The sequence below is a fragment of the Macaca mulatta genome, chromosome 12, assembly GCF_049350105.2.
Source record: "Macaca mulatta isolate MMU2019108-1 chromosome 12, T2T-MMU8v2.0, whole genome shotgun sequence".
NCBI lineage: Eukaryota > Metazoa > Chordata > Mammalia > Primates > Cercopithecidae > Macaca > Macaca mulatta.
Genome location: NC_133417.1, coordinates 101,851,479 through 101,875,504, shown reverse-complemented (window position 1 = coordinate 101,875,504; position 24,026 = coordinate 101,851,479). Strand labels below are relative to the sequence as shown.

At 39.0% G+C, this 24,026-nt stretch overlaps 1 protein-coding gene and 1 long non-coding RNA gene across 3 annotated transcripts in view; both read left to right on the top strand.

The window, feature by feature from the left end:
- The first annotated feature begins 5,285 nt into the window (after window positions 1-5,285).
- On the top strand, window positions 5,286-5,789 carry LOC144333443 (uncharacterized). Its single transcript, XR_013402096.1, has 2 exons — window positions 5,286-5,414; window positions 5,731-5,789. It is a non-coding gene; the product is annotated as an uncharacterized LOC144333443 (long non-coding RNA).
- Window positions 5,790-5,865: 76 nt separating this feature from the next.
- The window catches only part of PGAP1 (post-GPI attachment to proteins inositol deacylase 1), an 83,323-nt gene continuing 65,162 nt past the window's right edge, over window positions 5,866-24,026 (top strand). For both annotated transcript variants that reach the window (XM_015131899.3, XM_077957345.1), the window contains exons 1-5: window positions 5,866-6,134; window positions 12,418-12,571; window positions 15,977-16,152; window positions 19,446-19,617; window positions 23,734-23,891. In XM_015131899.3, the coding sequence (XP_014987385.1) occupies window positions 5,988-6,134; window positions 12,418-12,571; window positions 15,977-16,152; window positions 19,446-19,617; window positions 23,734-23,891 (807 nt within the window). In that variant the 5' untranslated portion in view covers window positions 5,866-5,987. The remainder of the gene's footprint in view (window positions 6,135-12,417; window positions 12,572-15,976; window positions 16,153-19,445; window positions 19,618-23,733; window positions 23,892-24,026) is intronic.

The window sequence follows — 24,026 nt, the reverse complement described above, 5'->3', positions numbered from 1 at the left end:
GTTCTGCTGCTGTATTACCGGCTGTGTAGTAATTAATTTATAAAGAATAGGTTTATTTGAGTTTGGAGGCTAGGAAGTCCAAGAGCTGGCATCTGGAGACGGTCATCCTATGGGTGGAAGATGGAAGGCAGAAGCGAGTACACAAGACAGACAGAGGTACCAGGGGCCAAACCTGCTTTATAATAACCCACTCACACAATAACTAACCCGCTCCTTTGATAGTAACATTAATCCATCCATGAAGGACCTGCCTTCATGACCCAAATCACATCTTATTAAGCCCCATCCTCCTAACACATGCACTTTATGGCACATTCAAACCATAGCACATGCACATACAAAAAAATCCATAGAGAAGTTTTAACTCCTGTCCCCTTCGCCTCATTTCCTCTGCCTCTAGGTAACACTTACTTTCATTTTCCTTCCAGTATTTCTCTTTCTCACACAAAAGACAACATACATATATACTGCTCTGCACCTTGTTCTTTCCCTTAATGATATAATCTTGGGAGCCTTTCCATTTTAGCTGACTGACCTGTTCTTCATTCGTTAACCAAAATTCTTTATAGTTCTTTATAATGAAGAATAACAAAAACTCCTTTTCTTTTATCCTTCTACCTGGACTAAATACACAGTTCTTGTTGGTCTGAATTAGAGACTCTATGCCTTACAGTCCAGCTGGACATCGTTGTAAGCTGAATCTTCCTGAATAATCAGCTCTGAATACTTCCCATTTCAGTAGCTTCCACTTGCCTATTGTATAAAACTCATATTCCTTTTTCTACTCTGTTTACTAGTTTTGGCTCCCATTTACCTTTCTAGTTCTATTTACTCAAAATCTTTATTTAATAGTCTTTGCTCTGTAAGTCCTAGTTCAAAAGAATCACCTAGACCAATGAGAGATATCTCACCTTCCAACCTCCAAAGCAGGATTTGGATCTAAATTGACAAGAGGAGTTCTAATCAGTAGTGACAAGCTAAAAGTTTGGTTAGATTTGGGGTTGGGAGTGGCCACGAGGGAACTGTGTAACCCTGAAGTCAGCGTGTGTACTGACCTGTCAGCTTATTGTGGATTCCCAAGTTCCTTTTTACCCTAAAAAAAAAAATCCCCGTTTTAACTGGAGTTAGTCTGTGTTCCTGCAACCAAAAGAATCCTGACTACAGTTCAGGCTCTGAGGGGCCACTGAAGAATTTTATGTTGGAAAGTAGAATGATGACTGGGAATAAAATCATGGGATTAATAAAATGTAAGGGATAAGTAAAAAAAGTAAGTCACATGAGATGGAGATTCAGAGGCTACATCAACAGTAGAAAACCAGTGAAAAATGATGCTATAGAAAACAATGGAGGGCAGTGTTTTGAGAAAGATGTGGCAAATGTAGTAGAAGGATCAAGTAAGACTGAAAAGTGTCAACTGGATTTGGTAATTAGGTCAATGGTTACTTTTGTAAGAAAAGTTTCATGGGGGTGGGAGGGGGGCAAAAATTACAGTGTAGCTGAGACATGAATGGGAGATGAGGAATTGGACATAAGTATTGATCACATCTTTAGGATCCTGACTGAGATGAGAAAAAGAGCTACAGGTGAGAGCTACAGGGAAGATTTTTGAAAGAAAAAAAACCACGCATATTTATATGCTTTGGGGAGTGAGGACAGAAAGGGAGCGATTGATAGAGACCTTAACGTGATAGAACTAACTTCCTGAAAAGAAAGGAGCAGGATATGGGAACATAAAGCACAGCTAGAGAGATTTGCTTTTTATGTCCTCTAAGGATAGCAAAGTACCATGATAATGCTTACTATATGCCAGTCATTGTGCCAAACACTTTAGATGTATTAACTGAATTAGGACTGGTGAAGATAATGAACTTAGGAATAAGGAGCTCAAGCAATGTGCATCTGAAAATCAAAATTATCTCTGGAATATGAAGATAAATTTCTGTACTAAAAATCTACTAAAAGAGAAGGAAGAAAAAATGTAGGGAGCTTAAAAAGTGGCAGGGAACTTAAAAAGTGGTGATCTGAAATATAGGAGAGGAAGATGGTGACCAGAAGCAAATACAATTATTTTTTGAGACAGAGTCTCATTCCATTTGTTGTCCAGGCTGGAGTGAAGTGGTGAAATCTCCGCTCACCGCAACCTCTGCTCCCAGGTTCAAGCAATTCTCCTGCCTCACCCTTCCCAGTAGTTGGGATTACAGGCATGCGCCACCACACCTGGCTAATTTTTGTATTTTTAGTAGAGATGGGGTTTCACCATATTGGCCAGGCTGGTCTCGAACTCCTGAGCTCAGGCAATCCACTCTCCTCGGCCTCCCAAAGTGCTAGGATTACAGGGATGAGCCCTGTGCCTGGCCAAGTATTTTTGAAGAGTAATTCAAATGACTGTGTCATTTTCTCTAGGAGTAGTCAGATACAGTAGTGTCAGAGCTCAGAGCCAGATTATATTGTCCCAAGGTTGGAAGTTTGGAAGTAGAGTGGGGTAGAAAGACAAGAAGTCAAGATAGTTGACAGCTCTGGCAGAGGGTGGTTGAAGTGATGCTCAGCAGGGTTAGGTTAGATATAAAAGTAAAGTTAGAAGTGGATAATGATGGATAGAAAAAGAGACAGTAAAAAAATAGGATAGAAAGATTACAAACATGAAGAATCCATTGACTCTCTCTCCCACTCCTTTCTGAGTAAACAGTCAATGCAGCTAGTTGCCACAACCCATGAAGGCCACCAAAATAGGAAGCTCTGTCATCTTGGAGTTCAGGGATTTCTCCATAGAACAGAGTCCTCAGGCAGTACAGGTCCATGCTATTCAAAGTGTAGTCCACTGACCAGTATCATTGGCATCACCTGGGAGTTTGTCAGAAATGCAGGATTTTGGGTCTCACCCCAGAACTATTAAATCAGAATCTGCTGCTGCTGCTTTTTTTTTTTTTTTTTTTTGGATACAGTCTCGCTCTATCGCCCAGGCTGGAGTGCAGTGGTGGGATCTCAGCTCACTGCAAGCTCCGCCTCTTGCATTCAAGTGATTCTCCTGCCTCAACCTCACAAGTAGCTGAGACTATAGGTGTGCATCACCATGCCTGGCTAATTCTTTGTATTTTTAGTAGAGACGGGGTTTCACCATGCTGGCCAGGATGGTCTCAAACTACTGACCTCGTGATCTGCCCACCTCGGCCTCCCCAAGTGCTGGGATTACAAGCGTGAGCTACTGTGCCTGGCCCAGTATCTGCTTTTTAACAAAATCTCCAAGTGATTCACATGCACATTAACTCTAAGAAGCACTGAGATAGAGATGAGAGAGTATGGATTCACCCTGGGTTTATTTGTCATAATACTGCTCATAACATGCTGGGAGAAATAAAGAAGAGACGTTCTGCCCATGATGTTCTTTAGCACCCAGACTCAATGTATTCCCCCCTTTTTATCTATAACTTAAAGCCTTCCCCAAATGATTTGTAATCCTCTGCACTCACTGGTAATTCCATTCCAAACCCCAAATGCATTCTCTTTTATGGTCAACAATGTCAAAACCCTATAGTATATATTCCTCTTTATCACATTTATCTCTTAACATCTTGCAATCAACATGGGTTCTTCTTGACAATCCAGTCGGGTTGGTGTAATTTTACAAATTTAACACATCCTATACCTATTAACAGAATATAACAGACATGACATTCCCAAGTGAAATCACCACCTCATAAAGAACTTCAGGCTGGGTGTCGTGGTTCACATCTGTAATCCCAGCACTTTGGGAAGCCGAAGCAGGTGGATCACTTGAGGACAGAAGTGTGAGACCAGCCTAGCCAACATAGCAAAATGCCTTCTCTACTGAAAATATAAAAAGTTAAGCCAGGCACAGTGGCTCACGCCTGTAATCCCAGTACTTTGGGAGGATGAGGTGGGTGGATCACGAGGTCAGGAGTTTGAGACCAGCCTGGCTAACATGGTGAAATCCCGTCTCTACTAAAAATAAAAAATTAGCCGGGCATGATGGTGCGTGCCTGTAATCCCAGCTACTCAGGAGGCTGAGGCACGAGAATTGCTTGAACCCGGGAGGTGGAGGTTGCAGTTAGCTGAGATCGCACCACTGCACTCCAGCCTGGGCAACAGAGCAAGACTCCATCTCAAAAAAAAAAAAAAAAAAAAAAAATTAGCCAGGCGTGGTGGTGCACACCTATAATCCCAGCTACTCAGGAGGCTGAAGCACGGGGATCTCTTGAACCCGGGAAGCGGAGGCTGCAGTAAGCCGATACCGCGCCACTGTACTCTAGCCTGGGCGAGAGCAAGACTCGGTCTCGAAACAAAACAAACAAACAAACAAAAACCTCATACATGACACATTTCAACGACATATTACTTAACAACTGCCCTCCTCAGTACCACCCACAGCTCCCCTGTACATATCCTGGTCCTTCCAGACTTATCTCCTTACAAAAAAGGAGACTGCTTCTGCATTTTCCCATTTCTGTCTTTCTCCATCCATACTCCACATTCCGTAGCTAGCTGTGTTTGTTTAGACTTGCAACTGTTTCTGTGTAGGGTAAAGAATATCTTGATTTTCAGGATCACTCCACTTCTCCTTCAAAGTTTTGTAATCTGAATGTCAGGGTGTTGCACAAGATAAACTATAAGCTTCTTTTTGGTTTTAAAATTCTTTGATTTTATGTATTGCAGCCAGACTTCCTCTGCACGGAAAATATACCAGAAAATCAGCCCAAGTTCAATGAAATTCAGTTAGTGCCAAAGACCATTCTAAGAATCCTGTGGTTAGCTATTCACACACACATACCATCTACGGTTGAGTCAGCTTTAAAGAGTGATCGTCTTTTTCCTAACATTCTAGCGTTTTGAAGCTGCTATACGTGATTGATTTCGAGCTACTTTTTAAAAAAACCTCCTCCTTTGAACAAAACAAAACCGAAATTCTTCAAAACGAATTAAATCACTTGCGAGTTTGAATGGAAGCTGGACGAAATTGCTTCCTCCAGTTAACGTGGAACCCATTCCCCAAGAGGTGAAGGTTCTGGAAAGCAAGGCGAGTCAGCATCTAACTGATTACGCAGATACCTGTTGGGGACGTCAGTGCTAATGGATATTTTGGTAACATTTTTTAAGGACTAACGATGCTTTTTGTGATTCAGGCTTTCATCTGATACCGAGGGCAGAATCTCGTCGGCCTGCGGATTTTTTTTTTTTTTTTTACGAGCCGCTGCTTTTAATTGCTGTTACCTACTGGGCCCAAGTAGGCGGTGGAAGAGGGAAAATAAAGCCATTTGTTCCCTCTTCAAGCTAGCTGCTCCAGAGAGCTGTGAGAGTGCTCTATTACCGTTGGGAAAAGCGAAATTGCGGAGGCCTGAGGCATTTCAAAATTGAACGGGAAGGATTTTTAAATTGCCGCAGGGAGAGGCGTTTGCGAGGTGACAGCTGATGACCCTTGGGCTTTTAAGTCCTCCTCCCCTTTCTCGGTCCGCTCACGGTCCTTAATCGCCTCTGGGCTCTGGGCTCTAGCCCCCTCCCTCAGATTCACTCATCTGACACCCGCCTCCTGCCCAATCCCCCTGCTTGTCTCCAGGGCTGCCGCGCTCCGCCCATCCCCCTCTGGATGCCTCCTCTCTCTCTCTTCTTTCCCTCCTGCCAGCCACTCCTCGCGCCTTTCCCTCCCCACTTTCCTTTCTTCTCCTCACCCTCCAACCCAGCCCACCCAGCTTTCTCGCTCTTCCTCTTTCCCCTCAGATCCGCGCTCCCGCGGCAACACCTACTCCTCCCTCCGCTCTGGTAGTCGCCAGGCCAGAGGCGCCGCGGACCTGGTGCGCGCAGGCGCACTGCGCGGCTGGTGAGCGGGCAGGCCGGGCAGCAGCGCAGGCGCGCGCGCGCGGCTGGGGCTCGGCTCCGGGGCTGGCGGTCGGACAGCCTCTGGCTCGCTCAGTCCGGGCTTGGTGCCCCTCGGCGGAGGCGGAGGTAGAGGAGGCGGCGGCGGTGGCGGCGGCACCATGTTTCTTCACTCAGTCAATCTCTGGAACCTGGCGTTTTATGTCTTCATGGTCTTCCTGGCAACCCTGGGGCTGTGGGATGTCTTCTTCGGCTTCGAGGAGAATAAGTGCAGTATGAGCTACATGTTTGAGTACCCGGAGTATCAGGTAAGGTTCTGCGCTCTCCTCAGCCGGGCGCTCCAAGACTCTGGCCCCTGGTGCCTTTTTCCTTCTGTGGGGTCGTCCTGCCTTGGCTCTCTGCGCCTCGCGGGCCCCCTGTCCCGTCCTTGCCTCTGTTTTCTCCGCCCGGGGAGACTCTGCATCCTCTTCCTGCCCCCGTCACCTACCCTTTGTGTCCTTTCTTCACGGTGGGGTGTTTGTTAGACGATTTCCCGAGAGCATTCTCGTGGTCGTCCTCGTAGTTACTCCGCTGTCCCTCCGCCTCCCCAGCCCCAAATCCTGGGCACAAGCTCTTCTGCCTGGTCGGGCCCAGCCCCCTTTATGCCCAGAGAGGCAGCCTCAACCCTGCTCCCTAAACCCAAGCTCCATCCCTCTCGCGTTCTTGCTTTGACCCGTGCCCCAGGACCTTCCTTTGCTTCCCACGCACCTAAATTCTTCCCCTCGCGCCCAGTGATTCGCGCGTCAGATTTCGCATTTCTAGAAAGGAACCGAGCGTCTGCAGAGTGTATATTGGCTAGATAGTTCCCAAGGCTGTTTTTAGAGACTCCAGGGTTTTGCCTATGGGTAAGCTGGCGAGTCATTAAATTGGAAACTAGATTCCCTCTTGGAAAGATGTTGCAGATCCCCTTATTTTGCAGGTTAAGAGGCCGTGCGTGTGTGGGCTTGCCTGTGTGTGTGTGCATACCTGTGTTTATGCATGTCTCTCGCAGCCTAGCCTCTTAATAGTTGCATACAAAATCTATTTCATGGTGCTGTTTTTGTTTTCTCGCTGGGTTCAGAGTTTAAGAGAGACCCTACCCTTCTCTCTCCACCCCCACCGCTTCCATGCCATTTTGAATGTTTTCAATCAATGGCTTCGTTAGTTCGGCATAGTAGAAATCTAGAATTTCATTCATGACTAGCTGTAAAAAGAGGCGCAGACAAATTACACCACTGTCCTAAGAGATTTTTTCCGAATGATTATTTTATTTCTAAGTGCATCTCTTAATTATGGACTACGTATTATAATAATAATTCCCTACCATAAAATGTATATGCACTATAACACATATTGATAAAATGCATTTTTAGTATACTCTTAAAATCACAGCAGTTTTTTTTTTGGGGGGGGGGGGTGAAGGATGCAAGTCCTGATTGCTTCTTTGTACAAGTCATTATGGAGGAAGCCTATTACTTAATTACGCTATTATTTTGATCTTAAGACCACTTAAGGTTTAAATTGCTGAGGAGCATTCTTTCCCATGGAAAAAATTCTAGTGAATTTAGATTTCATCTGTGTTTAGATCCTTACCTTGGTTTTGCATTTATGATAAGAGAGTGGAAACATTTGGTAGGGATGCTATTGTTGGAGAAGATTTTGACATGTTACTGTCCTCTCTGTTCGTTTCTAAGCAAATCTTTTTAGTTTAGTATTTTAAAAAACTGAAAATAGAGCTATTATAATTCCCTCCTTATTTTTGTTTTAATAATTAGGAAATTCCCAGTAGATTGATGTAGGTCACTTTAGTTTTGTACTGCATTGAAGAGTTAGGTTAAAATCATTTTGGAACAATGCATTACTAATTCCCATTTATTTTTAGATTTCCTACAGTTATTGAAGCTGTTTTAATATTCACAGAAGTAGAAATTGTTCTCCTTAGTGTTGGGAACAAAGCATATGGATCTCACAGACGCATTTCCTGCCTCATAAATTGACTGGAAAAACGGAAAATTAGTGTAGCTAATGGTAAAGAGCTCTTTGGGTTTTTTGTTGTTGTTGAGTAGTCTAGGTTTAGTTATTTTGGTTTAAGTGGCTTTTTGGGGGTTTTATGCTTCTATTAATAATTTGCTAATACAGTAATAATTGCAGTGGCAGAAGTTTTTGATTTTTAGCAGGTTTTCATGATGTAAAAAGCTGTGTTAATTCATGATAATATTTATATTGTATTCTTAGTCTTTTTGTTTTGCATAACAAAAAGGTCATGTTATCTTACACATACAATTTAAACCAGCCTATAGAAATGAGTCATTTTGAACATAGTGAGATTTCTGGATAAATGAGGCCATTCTGTTGAGAACCGAATGGCTTCCATGAATAAAAATGTTTTAAAGATATTTTACATATTGCTTACCTTTAGTTATATTTTATAAGTCAGCTCTCTAATTGTTCACAGGTTGATACCCAGATGTGAGATGTCCTAGTCATTGGGTTTTCTTCTTTTTTGATGCCTTTCTTCTTTTTTTCTGCTCATTTGCATCTTCTTTAGTTAGCCAGCAGAAATAGAAAGGTAGTTGAAACACATTCAATTTTATTCTCCATTTTTTTTAAAAAAGTGGAGCATAAATTTGAAACTCTTTGCAAAAATGAATTTTGAATTTAAAATTGTTTGGTTATCTCTATTCATCTTCTACCTCTGGTTTTCCCAGATTCACTTATTCAGAGTTAATTGAACATCTCACGAACCCATATCTAAAGCCTACGAGGCAAAATATACTTTATCCTTTAAAGCTTCTTGCCCCGTTATGACAGCAAGGTAAAACTTTTATTTGGTAGCAATTGGTTTTAGGCAAATTGCAGAATTTTAGAAGAAACATCTGAGTTGTTTCTCTCATACAGTGATTTGTTTGGCTGTCTTCGTATGTGTAACCTAACGGTTGCTCTCTGAAAGGAAATGTTGGCGTGTGCCTGTAGTCCCAGCTACTCAGGAGGCTGAGGCTGGAGAGTTGCTTGAACCTGGGAGGCAGAGGTTGCAGTGAGCCAAGATTGCACCATTGCACTCCAGGCGGGGCAACAGTGAGACTCTGTCTCAAATAAATAAATAAATAAATAAATAAATAAATAAAATGAGTCATATATTTTGTTACTTATTTAGAAAGTCATTTATTGAATGACTAGTCTTTGCCAGGTTTATCTAGCTACTTGGTGTAGGTGAAAGGGAATTAGAACTGAATTAGAGCTTGTGTCTTTATGTCTTGATAAATACAATGGAGGAAATGGGCATGTAGTGCATAGTTACAGTATAATGTACTGAGTGTTATAATTTCACCATAAGAGAGTATGTACAGAGCTTTTCATATAAAGGAGAGCATCCAGGTTTGTCTTGGGTATTCAAAGGCTTTAGAGAAGATGCAAAGTCAATTGGGACATGGAGGGTGTATGAAGTACTGAAAGAACGTTGCAGGCATAAATAATATATGTGAAGGTGGTAATGCACTGGGACACATTGCATGAATAGTATTTATATTATCATTTATGTCAAAACTAAAAAATAATTGATAAACACATTTGCTTGTATATATGTAAAATATTTCTAGAAGCACACACAAACTAATAACCCTTCTAGGGTCAACTGGATGCCTGAAGGACCATGGGTAGGAGAGATCCTTTTCAATGTATATCCTTTTGAATCTTGAATTCAAAAACATGTTAAAAATACATTTTAAAGCATGTCATATCTAAGTTATAAGAAAGTAGGTAAGGGCAGGATGAGGTGGCTCACACCTGTAATCCTAGCACTTTGGGAGGCCAAGGCGGGCAGATCACTTGAGCCCAGGAGTTCAAGACCAGCCTGGATAACATGGTGAAACCCTGTCTCTGCTAAAAAAAATTAGCCAAGCGTGATGGCATGTGCCACCTGTAGTCCCAGCTACTCAGGAGGCTGAGGTGGGAGGATCACTTGAGGATCACTTGAGACCAGGAAGTCGAAGCTACAGTGAACCGAGATTGTGCCACTGAACTGCAGCCTGGGCAACAAGAGTGGCACCCTGTCTCAAAAAAAAAAAAAAAAAAGTAGGTAAAAATAATTAAACCAGATTTTAAAGGTCGTCTCTTAAGCCTTTGTTTTGTGTGTGTGTGTGTGTGTGTGTGTGTGTGTGTGTGTGTGTGTGTGTGTGTGTTAGCAGTATGAACTATGGATTATAGAAGGCAAGGATAGAGACAAGTCTGAAAAATTCAGTTGTCCTTAAGGCCTTTTTTTTTTTTTTTTTTCCTCTAGTGGAGCCCCTATAGCTATTCTTACGGGGGGTGGAGAGCAGCATAGGGCTGACTGAGAGCTGTTTGTGAGAATTTAAAAACTATGTGAACTTAAAAACTATGTGTATGCATCTTGATCAAAATCTTTTTTCTTTTTGGTTAATTATGGAAATCAAACTTTATTTTTCAGTTTAAGTTTACAATTAAATAATATCATAAAATAGATATTTTAGTTTCTTGAATCAGCATTTTTCTAGTACTCGGGAGTTTATTAGAATGTTTACCTTTTGAGAGAGTTTATGTAGAGATGAGAAGAACCTGCACTAAGGCAGAGTCAAGGAAGGAGGACAGCAGAGGCAGGATTGTGGAGATAATATTTAAATATAAAGGTAATCAATCTTAATATGGTAGAGGGGTTGCTCATTTAAAATAAACTATATAGAATAAAAAAATTTATATTGGAGTTCTGCTCCTATAAGTATTTTCCTTTTAAATCCCTTGACCATCTTCTGTTTTCTTATCAGCATCCTTTTTGTATGCCTATGCTTTTAATGTCAATGTGGTCAATTACCTCTTCTGGGTCTTTGCTCTTCCCTTTCAACTTGAACTCTGTCTGGAAATTGAGTTTTGCCATTTGCCTACAACTCCCACCATTCTTGCTTCCTCTCTTATTTTTTTTGTTCTACCTTCTTTGTCCATCTCTATACTTTTTTAAAAACTCTGTATACATTCATATTTTAAAAAATACTCTTTCTCACTATAAAATTGCTTTCATAATAGTATTTTATGAAATATATCAGTATATTTTTGCTTGCTTTTCTGTCTCAAGAAAATTAAATATTTCTTTTTAGATATATTTGATAGTTTCCTGTTCTTTTGAGTTAATTTTTGACTAGTCCAAACTCTGTTTAGCTACTGTACTAAAATAATAATGGTGTACTAAATTGGGAGGAAATAAGAAACTATTTCTTTGTTCTCTTATGTTTTCTTCTTGTTTAATTTGTACCTAAAGAAGTAAGCTATCTTGTCATTTTCATTTTTGATTGTATTCTGTGCATAATCAGTATTGGGACTAATTTGCATTGAAGTACGTATACCAAATATAAAACGAATAGTGGGGTTAGTATTTCTGTATTTTGAGTATTTGGGGAGATAACTAAGATTGCTAGTATCTTAATAAGCTTACAGTCTCTGCAGATGTTTCTGTGATGTTATTGGCATAGATCATTTACAAAGGGATGTTTAGGAAGGTGCACAAATGATCAGAATTTTTTTTTTTTTTAGAACAACGAGGGGTTTCAGTAGTCATTAGCAACATTTACAGGTTTTGAAATTCACTCCATAGTTAAATTCTTTTATCAAGCACATACCACATGTACAGCACTGCTAGATCTATGTATACCTAAATAAGTAGACATTACTGTCCAATGTAATTGGCTTCATTCTTAATGGTTTCTCTCCTTTAAAATAAAAAAAGAAAAGGAGCAAAAGGGTGTATGTATACTTTACTACCACTTTTATAGATGTCTACCTTTGAGGATGACATTAAGAGATAATTTATACTAAGCTGAAAAAAAATGTAGGTGAACTACTGACTCAGTAGTTAGGTGAACTGCTGTATTATTGGTATACAATAATATGAAGTGTAGGGTAGTTTAAAGTTTGCCAGCAAATCATGCACCTGGTCCATGAAAACTGAAATAGATGCTAATTCAGTGGAATGTTTATGGTAAGAAAAGTGTACATGTCTTGACCAAGACATGGCTATAAGGTTAAGATTAATTTGTTAAGCATATTGTAGGCCAAAACATATTAAATTGAGAAGTCAGAAAGCTGCATCATAAAACAAGTTACTTTCTTTTGAAAATATAACAGCTGAAATGTATAGTTGGGTCTGAGTAAAAGGAGAAACATTACAAAATAGTTAAAAATGGAAAAAAAGAATTGATTTGATGATGGAAAGCCTTTATCATTTCTAAGTATAATTGATACTTATCCAATTATGTTAACGTGTAGCTTGTTGACATATACCATTGTCAGTGGCTATTTTGAGTAATTTGTATTGGTTGGAAATTCAAGTAGTCCTCTTTTATGTTTTCCTGAAGACTGCATGGTTCAAAATATACACAATTCAAGACTGATTCTCTATATGAATAAACTACAAGTAGAACTTGTTTTGTGTATGAAGTGTGGTTTTAATATCAGTAATATTTTTATATTGCACTATTCCAAATTTCCTTAATTCAGAATTGCATATGGTGAGGCTGACTTGTATTAATAAAACGACTGAAGTGAAACTACATTTTTTTTTAAATGTAGAAAATAGAACTTCCAAAGAAACTGGCAAAACGCTATCCCGCATATGAGTTGTATCTTTATGGAGAGGGATCATATGCTGAAGAACACAAAATTCTCCCTTTGACGGGTATTCCAGTTCTCTTTCTTCCTGGTAATGCTGGAAGTTATAAGCAAGGTAAGTCTTACTGGAAGTAAATTTTGAAAGCTACAAAATTCAACTCAAAAATTTGAATCATATCCATACTCAGTGAATCAAATAGAGTAAATGAAATGCATGCTGTGTGTGAAGTACTGTGTTGGGCTTACAGAGAGACCAAAATATGACATTTTCTCTGAGAGAGAATACATGTGAGAAATACTTAGAAAAATTGAAGACCACTTTGCTAAGAGAGGGATACAAAGAATAAGTTGGAGTGGGATGGCATAAGTAGACGATAAAGGGGAACCCCTTGGGGAATCAGCAGAGGAAATACATTTATGTTGGAAATGGAAGGTAAAGAGAACAGAACCTTAAGCATTGATTAGGGAAATAAATCAGTGGCTAATGTTATGCAGAACAAGAGAGATTAGTTTTCTTCTTTTGGAGTTATTTAAGTGAGAGAGATTTGGAAGTACTTGGGGGAACATAGAAAGGTGAGGATAGGGAAGTTACATGTACAGATTCCAAATTGATGTTGGCTTGGAGATATAGTAGTTATTTCTGGCATAACAGCCAAGTAATCTGGAATTAATTTCGTTTTAAACTAAAACCTGCTTTCTTGTTATTTAATGGACTGGAATTGCTATGTAATGAGACTAGAATTGTTTCAATATGTGCAATTATTTACATGTTTATTCATCTAGCACGTATCTGCACGTATCTACCATGAGCCAAGCCATATTCCAGGTATCAGGGATCCAGAGCATATCAAGACAAAGTCCCTCTCTCATCAAATTTATATGTTTATTGGGAAGACAGCCATCAAATATGTCAGTAATGTTAAAAGCTAGAAACAAAAACAGACTCAGGAGGTAGAAGATAAAAGGGTCAGGAAGTGGCTAGTTTAGATGAGGTGGTCAGGAAAGGCCATTGTGAGGAGATGATATTTGAGGAGAGGCTCGACTGAGGGAAGATCCTGAGGCAGGAACGTGTTTTGTGCATTTGAGGCTACTGTGACTAGAAAAAGTTACAAAAAGAGATAAGAATGGAAAAGTAGCCATGGGCCATATCATGTAAGCTGTGGAAAAGACTTTGAATGAGAAACTGTTGGAGAGCTTTGGGTAAGAAAAATATAATCTGATTTTTAAAATTAATCTTTGTATTTGAAATATTACATACAGAGAAACATATAGAACATAGATATTTGGTTACAAATTATTATAAAGTGAACACCCATGAAATCAAAACCCTAGTCAAGAAGTAGATTACTAGTAACCTGGAAAGGCCTTATGTGCCCCTTCGTGGTTAAAACTCCCTTTTCTCTTTCTTGACATAATCACAATCCTAATGTTAACATGGTAATTTCCTTAACTTTCTTTGTAGTTTTAATGCAATCTATTCATTTGAGGCTGTTTTTAAATTTTGTCATATGAATATAGTCATTCAGTATGTATTATTTTGTGTCTGGCTTCTTTCAGTCAGCATTATCTTTAACATTCATCCAAGTTGTTGTATGAGCTGTGATTCATTCATTTTCCTTTTTCTATATTATTCTGTTGTAAGACTATACCATGATTTGTCCCTTCTGTCTTTGGACAGAATAAATGTTTACATTTATTGGCAATTAAAAATAATGAATTTCACTCCATATGTTTCCTGGAGCACATAAACCTGTGCTTCTGTAAGATAGATATCCAAGAGTGTAATTCCATGTTACAGGTTATGTGTATCTTTTTAATCTTTACCGATTGTGCTAATTTATATTCCTAAAAGCAGTATATTTTACCTTCTTTTGCTTCACGTCCTTTACAACACGAGAATTGTCAGATATTAAATTTTTAAACAATCTGGTAGGTGTGATTTACTTTTAAAAACAGGTTGCTCTGGCTTCGCTATGAAGAGAATTTCCTTTGAAGGGCAGGAATGGAAGCAGGAAAGATACTAAAACATCATAAATCATCAGAGAACTATAAATAAAAAATGAGATAGTACTTCATACATCCTAGGATAGTTGTAATAAAAAAAGACAGATAACAACAAGTGTTGGCGAAGATGTGGAGAAATTGGAACCCTCAAACATTGTTGGTGGAAATGCAGAATGTGCAGCCACTTAGGAAAACTGTTTGGGAGTTCCTCAGAATATTGAACATAGAGCTATCATGTGGCCCAAAAATTCCACTCCTAGGCATCTACCCAAGAAAAATAAACATACCCACACAAAAACTTGTATATAAATGTTCATAGCAGCATATAATAACCAAAAGGTGGAAATAATTTAAATGGTCATCAGCTGATGAATAGATGAATCAAATGTGACATATTCATATAATGGAATATTATTCAATAGAAAACAGGAATGAAGGACTGATACATGTTACAACATGAATGAACCTTGAAAATATCATGCTATGTGAAAGAAGCTGGTTCCAAAAGGCCACGTATTATATGAGATGTCCAAAATAGGCAAACCCGTAGAAACAGAAAGTAGATCAGTGCTTGCTAGGCCTAGGGGTTGGAAGGAGTGAAGAAATGGAGAGTGACTGCCAGTAGGCACAGAGTTTTGTATTTGAAGTGATTAAAAAATGTCTAATGTTAGATTTCAGAGATCGTTGTACAATATATACCAGAGATGGCAAATATACTAAAAACCATTGAATTTTACAGTTTTATATAGTGAGTTGTATAATATGTGGATTATAATGTATCCGTAGTATATGTTTTTACAAAATGAAATGGCAGACAGGTATTTTGTTTGCTAAACCATATGCTACAATTTTTGTGCCACCTAATATAGGCAATTTATAATATATTTTTTAAAAAGATTTGCAAAACAGCAACAAGAACAAAAAGAGTGGAAGCAGGGAGACCAGTAAAGAAACTGTTAGAGTAGTTCAGATAAGAGATAGTGGTGTTTGGATTAGGACAATAGTGGTGGGAATGGTGAGAAATTTCAACTGGGGATAGATTTGGAAGCTATGTCATGGAAGCACTTACTGATGGGTTGGATGTCCTGTGTAGGAGAAAAAGACAAATGAAGCTTGAATATCTAAACCAGGTGATGAATGGATATTTCTTGTAGGAACCTTGTCATTCTCAAAATCCTCAGTAAGTGTGGCAAAATTTATATGTCTTATTCTTCAAAGAATCCTGCCTTTTTAGCTATTGTTGCTCCTACCAAAGGAAAAGAAGGTAGAGAGTGAGTGATCTGTTTGCTTTTTATTTATTTAATTTTAAAAATATTTAAGTCACACTTACTGCATTCAAGGCATACAGTTGCTAGATTAGTTTGTTCTAAATTGGTACTATTAATGAATTTCATCCTGAAATAGGTGGTTTATATTTGTGATGCAGGATAAGGTTATTTACTAAGAAATTCTGAAGAAAGAATGGATGAGACCTGTAAATATTGTTTAATGTGCACTTCACTCTTTTCCTCTGCAGTTCGTTCTATTGGCTCCATTGCACTTAGAAAAGCAGAGGACATTGACTTCAAGTACCACTTTGACTTCTTTAGTGTAAACTTCAATGAAGAACTGGTGGCTCTGTATGGTGGAAGTCTTCAGAAGCAGACCAAGTTTGTACATGAATGTATTAAAACAATTCTCAAACTCTATAAGGTGAGAGATAAGTATGCAAATCAATAGTGGTGCAGCCTATCAGCACCTTTTTAAAGAGAGATTCAGTATATTTTAAATAATGTATTTGTTTATATGGAAGTTGAAGCAGAGAAGGCACAAACATTTTTTTGTGAGAGTCTGTTATCTTGCCCTCCATAATGGTTTTGAAGTTTAAATTTATAAGAAACATTTCTTATGGTGAATTCAGGAAGAAAACCCTTTTAAAACTTTATATATAAATTACGAGTGCAATGCATTACCTAAAAACCATTGGTATATATTTCTACCTTTAGCTATGACTAAGTAACTGGTACTAGGGTAGACCACCTGCATATGTAAACAACTGTAAAACTAGTCAAGATATCTGAAGCACCTGTTTTGAGATGTTGGACAATTGAGCCGCAAAGCACTATGATCCCTAGAAGAAGTGAGCTCCATGATTGCTCTGAATTTCTGCCTGAAAGCATTTTCCAGACCATGGGGCAAGTAAGAGGAGATCAAGCAGGGCACATTGATATCACTTAGCTAAAGAAAGCAGAGAATTGGAATTGGGGGCTGCTGAAGCAGTATGAGGAAGAAGACAGTGAGACAAAGAAAGGGGCTCTAAAAATGTGTGTTTTTCAATCTTTGAATGCCATGCTGCACAGGGAAAGTAGCTATAAAACAGTGGCATGCTAAGGAGGAAGTGGTGGGGTGTGTTCAAGACATAGTGGTGGTTTAAATCAAGGTGGTGGCAGTTGAAGTGATGAGAAATTGTCAGATCGGTGTAAATCTTAAAGGTTGAGGTAGTACAATTTGCTGGCAGATCAGATATGGAAGGGCAAAGTGAGAGGAAAAGAAGAGTTAAGGATGACCCCAAGTTTTTTGGATAAACTGGAAAGATTGAACTGCCATTAACTGAGGTAGGGAAGAGTGTAGGAGGAACAGATATGGAGGAGATGAAGAGTTTAGTTTTAGACAGATTCAGTTTGAGATGCACATTAGGCATTCCATGTATGCTACTGTACAGGTGGAGTTCAAGGCTAGAGTTCAAGAGAAGGAGTACAGTCTCGAGATAATTACTGAGAGGTTGACAGTGTGTAGATACACTTAAAGCCACTAGACTGGAAGAGATCACCGATGGTTTCAACAAAGGTATGAAAGAGAAGTGATCTAAGGGCTGAGGCCTGAGTCACTTCAGTTTTAAGAAATGAGGAGAGATGAGAAGGAACCAGAAACAAACTAAAAAGGAGGAGCCAGTGAGGCAAAGGGAGAACCAGGAGAGTTTGTTGTCAAAGAAACTAACTTAAATATTTCAAAGAAGGAAGAAGTGACCAACTGTGTCAAATGTTATTGATAGGTCAAATAAGATGAGGATTAAGAACTGACCATTGTAGCCTAAGCAACATAGTGAGACCCTGTGTCTACAAAAAAAGAAAATATAGTGTATTAGCTGGATGTGGTGGTGCACACTTGCAGTCCCAGCTACTTGGGAGGCTGAGGTAGGAGGATCTACTTGGAGCCTAGGAGATTGGGGCGGCAGTGAGCCATGAATTGTGCCACTGCGCTCCAGCCTGGGTGACAGAGTGAGACCCTGTCTCAGAAAAAAAAAAAGAATTAAGAATTGACCATTGGATTCCTTGGTGATTTAGCAAGAGCAGTTTTGGTGGCATGTTGGGGTGAAAGTCTGATTGAAATGAATTCAAGAGTGTATGGAAGTTGAGAAATTGGAGATTTGTGTTTGTTTGTTTTGAGACAGGGTCTCACTCTGTCACCAGGCTGGAGTACAGTGGCGTGATCTCAGCTCACTGCAACCTCCGCCTTCTGGGCTCAAGTGATTCTCCTGCCTTAGCCTCCTGAGTAACTGGGACTACAGGCACGTGCCACCACGCCCAGCTAATTTTTGTATTTTTAGTAGAGACCAGGTTTTGCCATGTTAGCCAGGCTGGTCTCGAACTCCTGACCTGAAGTGATCCACCTACCTTGGCCTCCTAAAGTGCTGGATTACAGGCATGAGCCACCGCGCCTGGCCTGCAACTTGTTTTTAGAGTTTTGCTGTAAAGAAATGTAAAGTAGTCACTGAGGGGAAAGGGAGAATTAAAAGGGAGTTATTTTTATTTTTAAGAGAGAATGCCAGTATATTTATACACTAATGAAAATGATCTAGTAGATAGGGAAAGCAATAATGCAAGAAGAAAATGAGAAGGATTCCTAGAGTGATGTACTTGAGAAGGTCAAAGGGGATAGGTTTCAGAGCACAGTTGTAGGGGATGGCTTTCGCTAAGATCAGGTCTGTATTGGAGATCACCAAGGATCCACTTAATTCCTATACCAGCATATTATGACATGGCTGAAATAGTATACACAAGGGAAGCTCATTAGAGACTCAGTGCCCAGGGTTTTTACTGGGGACTTATCACATAGATACCCTCTGCCTAGCACATACCAAAATTCCAGCCTGGAGGACAGCAGGTGTTCAGCATAAAACGTGTTGTTTGCACAAACGTTTTAGACACTCTTATCATTTAGGAAATGGTGGGAATCTCCCCCAAAAATATAAGGTTCCAGATTCCAGCCAAGAGCCAACGTTGTATCCAGCCCATGCCAAGGACAGTAGTCTCAGGCCTCCTATGTTAACTCTTCTGCACAAGATTCACTCTACTCATTGAGAAGAGATGGTACACAGGAAGGATCCGTGTTGGAGGTGATGAGCAAAAGTCTGATAATGAGACTGAGGAGATTGTTGAAAATAAAAGATTTCTTGAAAAGCACTTATCTAAAAAATAAAATATTGTAATTGTCAGTGAATAAATGTTTGGAATGCTGCTTCATTTTTAAACCAAAATGCACAATAGAGAAATAATTTGATGAGATAAAAGATAACATGATAAGGTAGTATATTGCTATCACAACTGTAATCATCTTGGCCTTTTTTGGGTGATATTTTCAGTTTCAAACAAATTATCTGATTTCTTATGTCTTGTAAAACCTAATAATCTTGTACATACGAAATGTAATTATGCCTCAGATTACATGTAGTGTAACAACCAGTATAAACATGATTTGCTAGACCAACTGTTCCTATTGGCCCAGAAAACCAAGATATACCTGTTAAAAATGTTTGGCAGAATACAAAATAGTATGTATACACTAATTAAAACTATATGAAAATGTACTTCTGTACCTTATGGTGGGAGGTTATATAGTTTGATTTTCTTTTTCCTATAAAATTGCTCATATGCAGAGAGAAATATTTAGTATTTTTTAAATACTTTAAAAAGTATTAATTATGACATGGTGATTTATTTTAATAGGGTCAAGAATTTGCTCCAAAAAGTGTGGCAATAATTGGTCATTCTATGGGTGGCCTCGTTGCCAGAGCATTGCTTACACTGAAAAATTTTAAGCACGATCTGATAAATCTTCTTATTACACAAGCCACACCTCATGTTGCTCCTGTGATGCCATTAGATCGTTTCATTACAGGTGAGTACTGTTAGGTAAACATTAACTGACCTCCCCATTGTTGCTTAAGATTAAATAAATAAATCTCTAGGGCTATTCCCCTTAGAATATGCTACAGATTTATCCATGTATGAAGCAACTCGGTTGCAAATCAGCACCTCCAATTCTGAGTGTGTGTCTCTTTATATCTTTGAACTTAGGCTTATAATTGAAGCTACTGTTAAGTTTTGTCTGTCCATAGCATCTTAACGTGGTTGACATGTGTTTTATAATTCTTAGGCACTAGGGCTTCCGTTTAGTTTTTTTTTTTTTTTTTTTTTTTTTTAAAGACAGGGAGGGTCTTGCTCTTTCTCCCAGGCTGGATGGAGTGCAGTGGTGCAGTCTCGGCTCACTGCAACCTCTGCCTCCCAGGTTCAAGCGATTCTCATGCTTCAACCTTCCAAGTAGCTGGGATTACAGGTGTGTGCCACCAGCCCCACTAATTTTTATATTTTTAGTAGAAACAGGTTTTTGCCATATTGCCCAGACTGGTCTTGAACTGCTGACCTCAAGTGATCTGCCTGTCTCAGCCTCCCAAAGTGCTGGGATTACAGGGATAAGCCACCATGCCTGGCCAGTTTAGTGATTTTTGAGGATGGTACCCTGTCTCTTAAGATGTCTTTAAGCTTCCTATGCTTTGTTAACTGTTTTAGGACTCTATCCAAAATAAGCTTATATTTAAGTAAAATAGTAGCAATGTCTAGTTTTTAAGTACAAAGGTATGCTAACACTTTATATAATGAGGTATAATTCCTAATATTTATTGAGCTCTTATTATGTTATGGGTTTTAAAGACTTCACGTGATGTATTACCACACTTAATCCTCACTGCAGTCCTGTGAGGTAGGTACCATTATTATGCTCATGTTTATGGATAGAAAAAGGCCAAGATAATGTTCTTGCCCAGAGTCATGTGTCAAGAAACTAGTGAAACTGATATTTGACCCTGGTAAACTTGCTTCTGGGCTTGTGCTCTTAACTTTGCATGCTGTACTGCCTGTTAATTGAAGTACATTAACATAGGAAATAAAACCATAGATAATACTATAATCTTGCAGGAATTTTGAATGAAATGTAGGAGTTTGTGATTGACATCATCTAATCAAAAGTGATAATGTCACAGAATAAGAATTAAATGTCTGTTTTCTCAAATTTTTGTTAAAAAAAGTCAGAGATTATCCTCACTGCTTATAGGAATATTATATGAGTAGAAGAAAATCTTTAGAAAGAATTCTTCCTGGTTAGTAAATGTATATAGCTTCTTACCTATAAAAATTTGCATTATCTTAGTTTTGATGAAAATTTTGTTTGTAGTTAAGTGAGAAATATTTCCCGGTGACTCCAAACCAAAGTAGTTTTTCTAAAGTGCCCTCCTTGACATAACAGCATTGCCAAAGAATAATTTATTTGCTGTTAAGTATCTGGTGCAACAGTAATTATTATGAGGCCCAGTTTTTCTGTTGGTACATTTAAAACTTTGCCTGTAGAAGTCTTTTAATAAAGAACATCTTAATTTTAATAATGAAGTTGTTTAAATTTGTTGTAGTCTAATAATCTTAAATGACCTTAGGTTTAGGAAAAAAATTAAAGGCTAAAAGTCATAGTACTTGTCACCGTAATTGAGAACTCTTTATATTATTGCATTCTGTGTGGTATATGTAGATGACCTGCATAGATTAAATTAGAATGACTTAAATATATTTTAAAAATTATTTGAGGAATGCACCCTCAATAGGTTTTATTGCTTTGGAGGGTGGCACTGTTCTGTCTCTATAAGGCTCAGGCTGAAAGTGATTCTTAGGGTCAAGAATCCTGTACCTTTCCTGTGATTAGCAAGTCTTTCCTCTTTATTCTATATTTATTCTTTTTATTTTACTAAGTCAAAATTAGAATGAAAATTTTAAGGTTTTGAGAGACAGAGATCCACATGACCTCAGAAGTGGATTCCCTGCTTATACTTGATGAAAATACTGCCTTTCCGTAGGAGGAAGGAGGCCCTGCACTAGGCTCTGCGCTTTGGAGGCTCCTGCTGCTCTGCCCTTACCCTTTCCCAGAGGGTGAGAAGTATGAAGGCTAAGTAGCCTCCCCACGTGGAGGCTGTGTCTTTACTTCTGCACTGGGATCTAGCTAACCAAGCCTCCAAACTTTTCTTTTTCTTTTTCTTTTTTTTTTTTTTTTGAGACAGAGTCTCACTCTGTTGCCAGGCTGGAGTGCAGTGGTGCAATCTCAGCTCACTGCAACCTCCACCTCCTGGGTTCAAACGATTCTCCTGCTTTAGCCTCCCGAGTAGCTGGGACTACAGGCACGTGCTACCATGCCCAGCTGATTTTTGTGTTTTTAGTAGAGACAGGGTTTCACCACGTTGGCCAGGATGGTCTTGATCTCTTAACCTCATGATCCGCCCGCCTCGGCCTCCCAAAGTACTGGGATTACAGGTGTGAACCACCATGCCCGGCTGCCTCCAGACTTTTCTTGTCTATGTGCCCTAAGCCTGCTTCCAAGACCTGTGTGGGTCTCTTTATTTTCTTTGTTCTCCTGAGGGCAGGTATGTAGAATTCTAAGCTTGAGTTGTAGCCAAGGCAGAGCTCTGCAGAAAGTACAGACAGAGCTTGCATGTGCACATGAGGCCCTTGTCATGCGGGATCCAATTGGGATGGGAAGAGAAGCACAGTAAGAGACTGGAGATCTGCTCTTCCCTTGCTACCACCATCCAGTGGCTAACTCTGAGGTGTCTGAGAATTCTTAATTTGAACCTGGCCTTGCAGGTTATTTCAATGATGTATTTTTCAAGATAGGCAGAAAAAATATATTTGATTTAACAGGTTATTAGCTGGATTTTTGACTTTTTAAACTATCTAGACATATGGCATGTGTGCCCCACTGGTACTTACATCCCAGGCTCTCCAGATGTTAAGAGTCAGTCTGCTAGGTGGTAATCTAAGTAAGTACTGCTGAGATCTTTAATGGGGGCAGCTTGCTGTACCCAATGTTTGAAGCCCTGAGTGGGATCAAATGCCAGGATAAAAATGCATTAAGTTTTGATAATCAGAAAAAGAATTGAGAAATCCCCTGCCCTAGCCTCAGTTTAATCTTTGACACTAGGCTTTTTTCACCTTCAATAGACAAAGTGAAAAATTGTCTGCAGGTTCTTCCCTTTGAACTACTTGTTACAATAAATGGGTTGAACCCTAACCTGAGGTTTTCCACAGTAGCATAGTCCTAAGACTAACGTCAATGGTATTGTCCTGATAGATTGTAAGAATTTAAATAGTGCTTGTGTGGTGGTGGTTGGCCACAGAAGAGATTTGCTAAGCCATTTTTTTTTTTTTGAGACAGAGTCTCGCTCTGTTGCCCAGTCTCGGCTCATTGCAACCTCTGCCTCCCGGGTTCAAGTGATTCTTCTGCCTCAGCCTCCTGAGTAGCTGGGATTACAGGTGCACACCACCATGCCCAGCTAGTTTTTGTATTTTTAGTAGAGATGGGGTTTCACCATATTGGCCAGGCTGGTCTCAAACTCCTGACTTCATGATCCACCTTCCTCGGCCTCCCAAGCTAAGGCTTTTTAAGCTGGGACACTGCCATCATAGGGAGGGGTCTATCGCTCTTTTTTTAAACCACATTATTGAGGGTAATTGATATATAAAATACTGCACATATGTGATGTATGCAGTTTGTAATGTATACATTTAATGTATATTTTAAATTATACAATAATTTGTAAGATAATGTAAATTCTTACCTTTGGAAGAATATTATTATTTTCTCTTTTTGCTATACTGTGTGACTCATGAATAAGCATCACCCTTGTGGAATGTAGAAACGTGTTTGCTTATGGATACAAAACTAGTAAAATTTGGGATTTTTTTTTATTGATACCTTTAGTAACTCTTAGTATTTATACTTTTATTTAATGGGGAAGTAGGAATATGTGTAAAGATACTGATTTTACTGAAAGTAGGGAAATGTGAATAACACACTGTTTATAGATGAAATGACTTAAGCAAAAATTCAGTTAAATATTAATATTACTGTATAGATATCTTATTCTTTCAGGGAATGGCTACTATTTTTTAATGTCTCTTTTTTATTCCCTACCAGATTTTTATACGACTGTAAACAACTATTGGATTCTAAATGCTCGACACATAAATTTAACCACACTTTCTGTAGCTGGAGGATTCCGGGATTACCAAGTTCGTTCAGGATTGACTTTTCTACCAAAATTAAGCCATCATACCAGTGCCTTATCTGTTGTGGTAATCTTTTTTTAAGATTCTACTGAAATAGTAATGTAATAGACCCAGTAGAGCATGAAAGAAGAAATAATGTATAGCTGCGTGGTAATGACTGCTGAGTTAGTGGTGTTGCACTGCTGTATGTGCATGCATGTG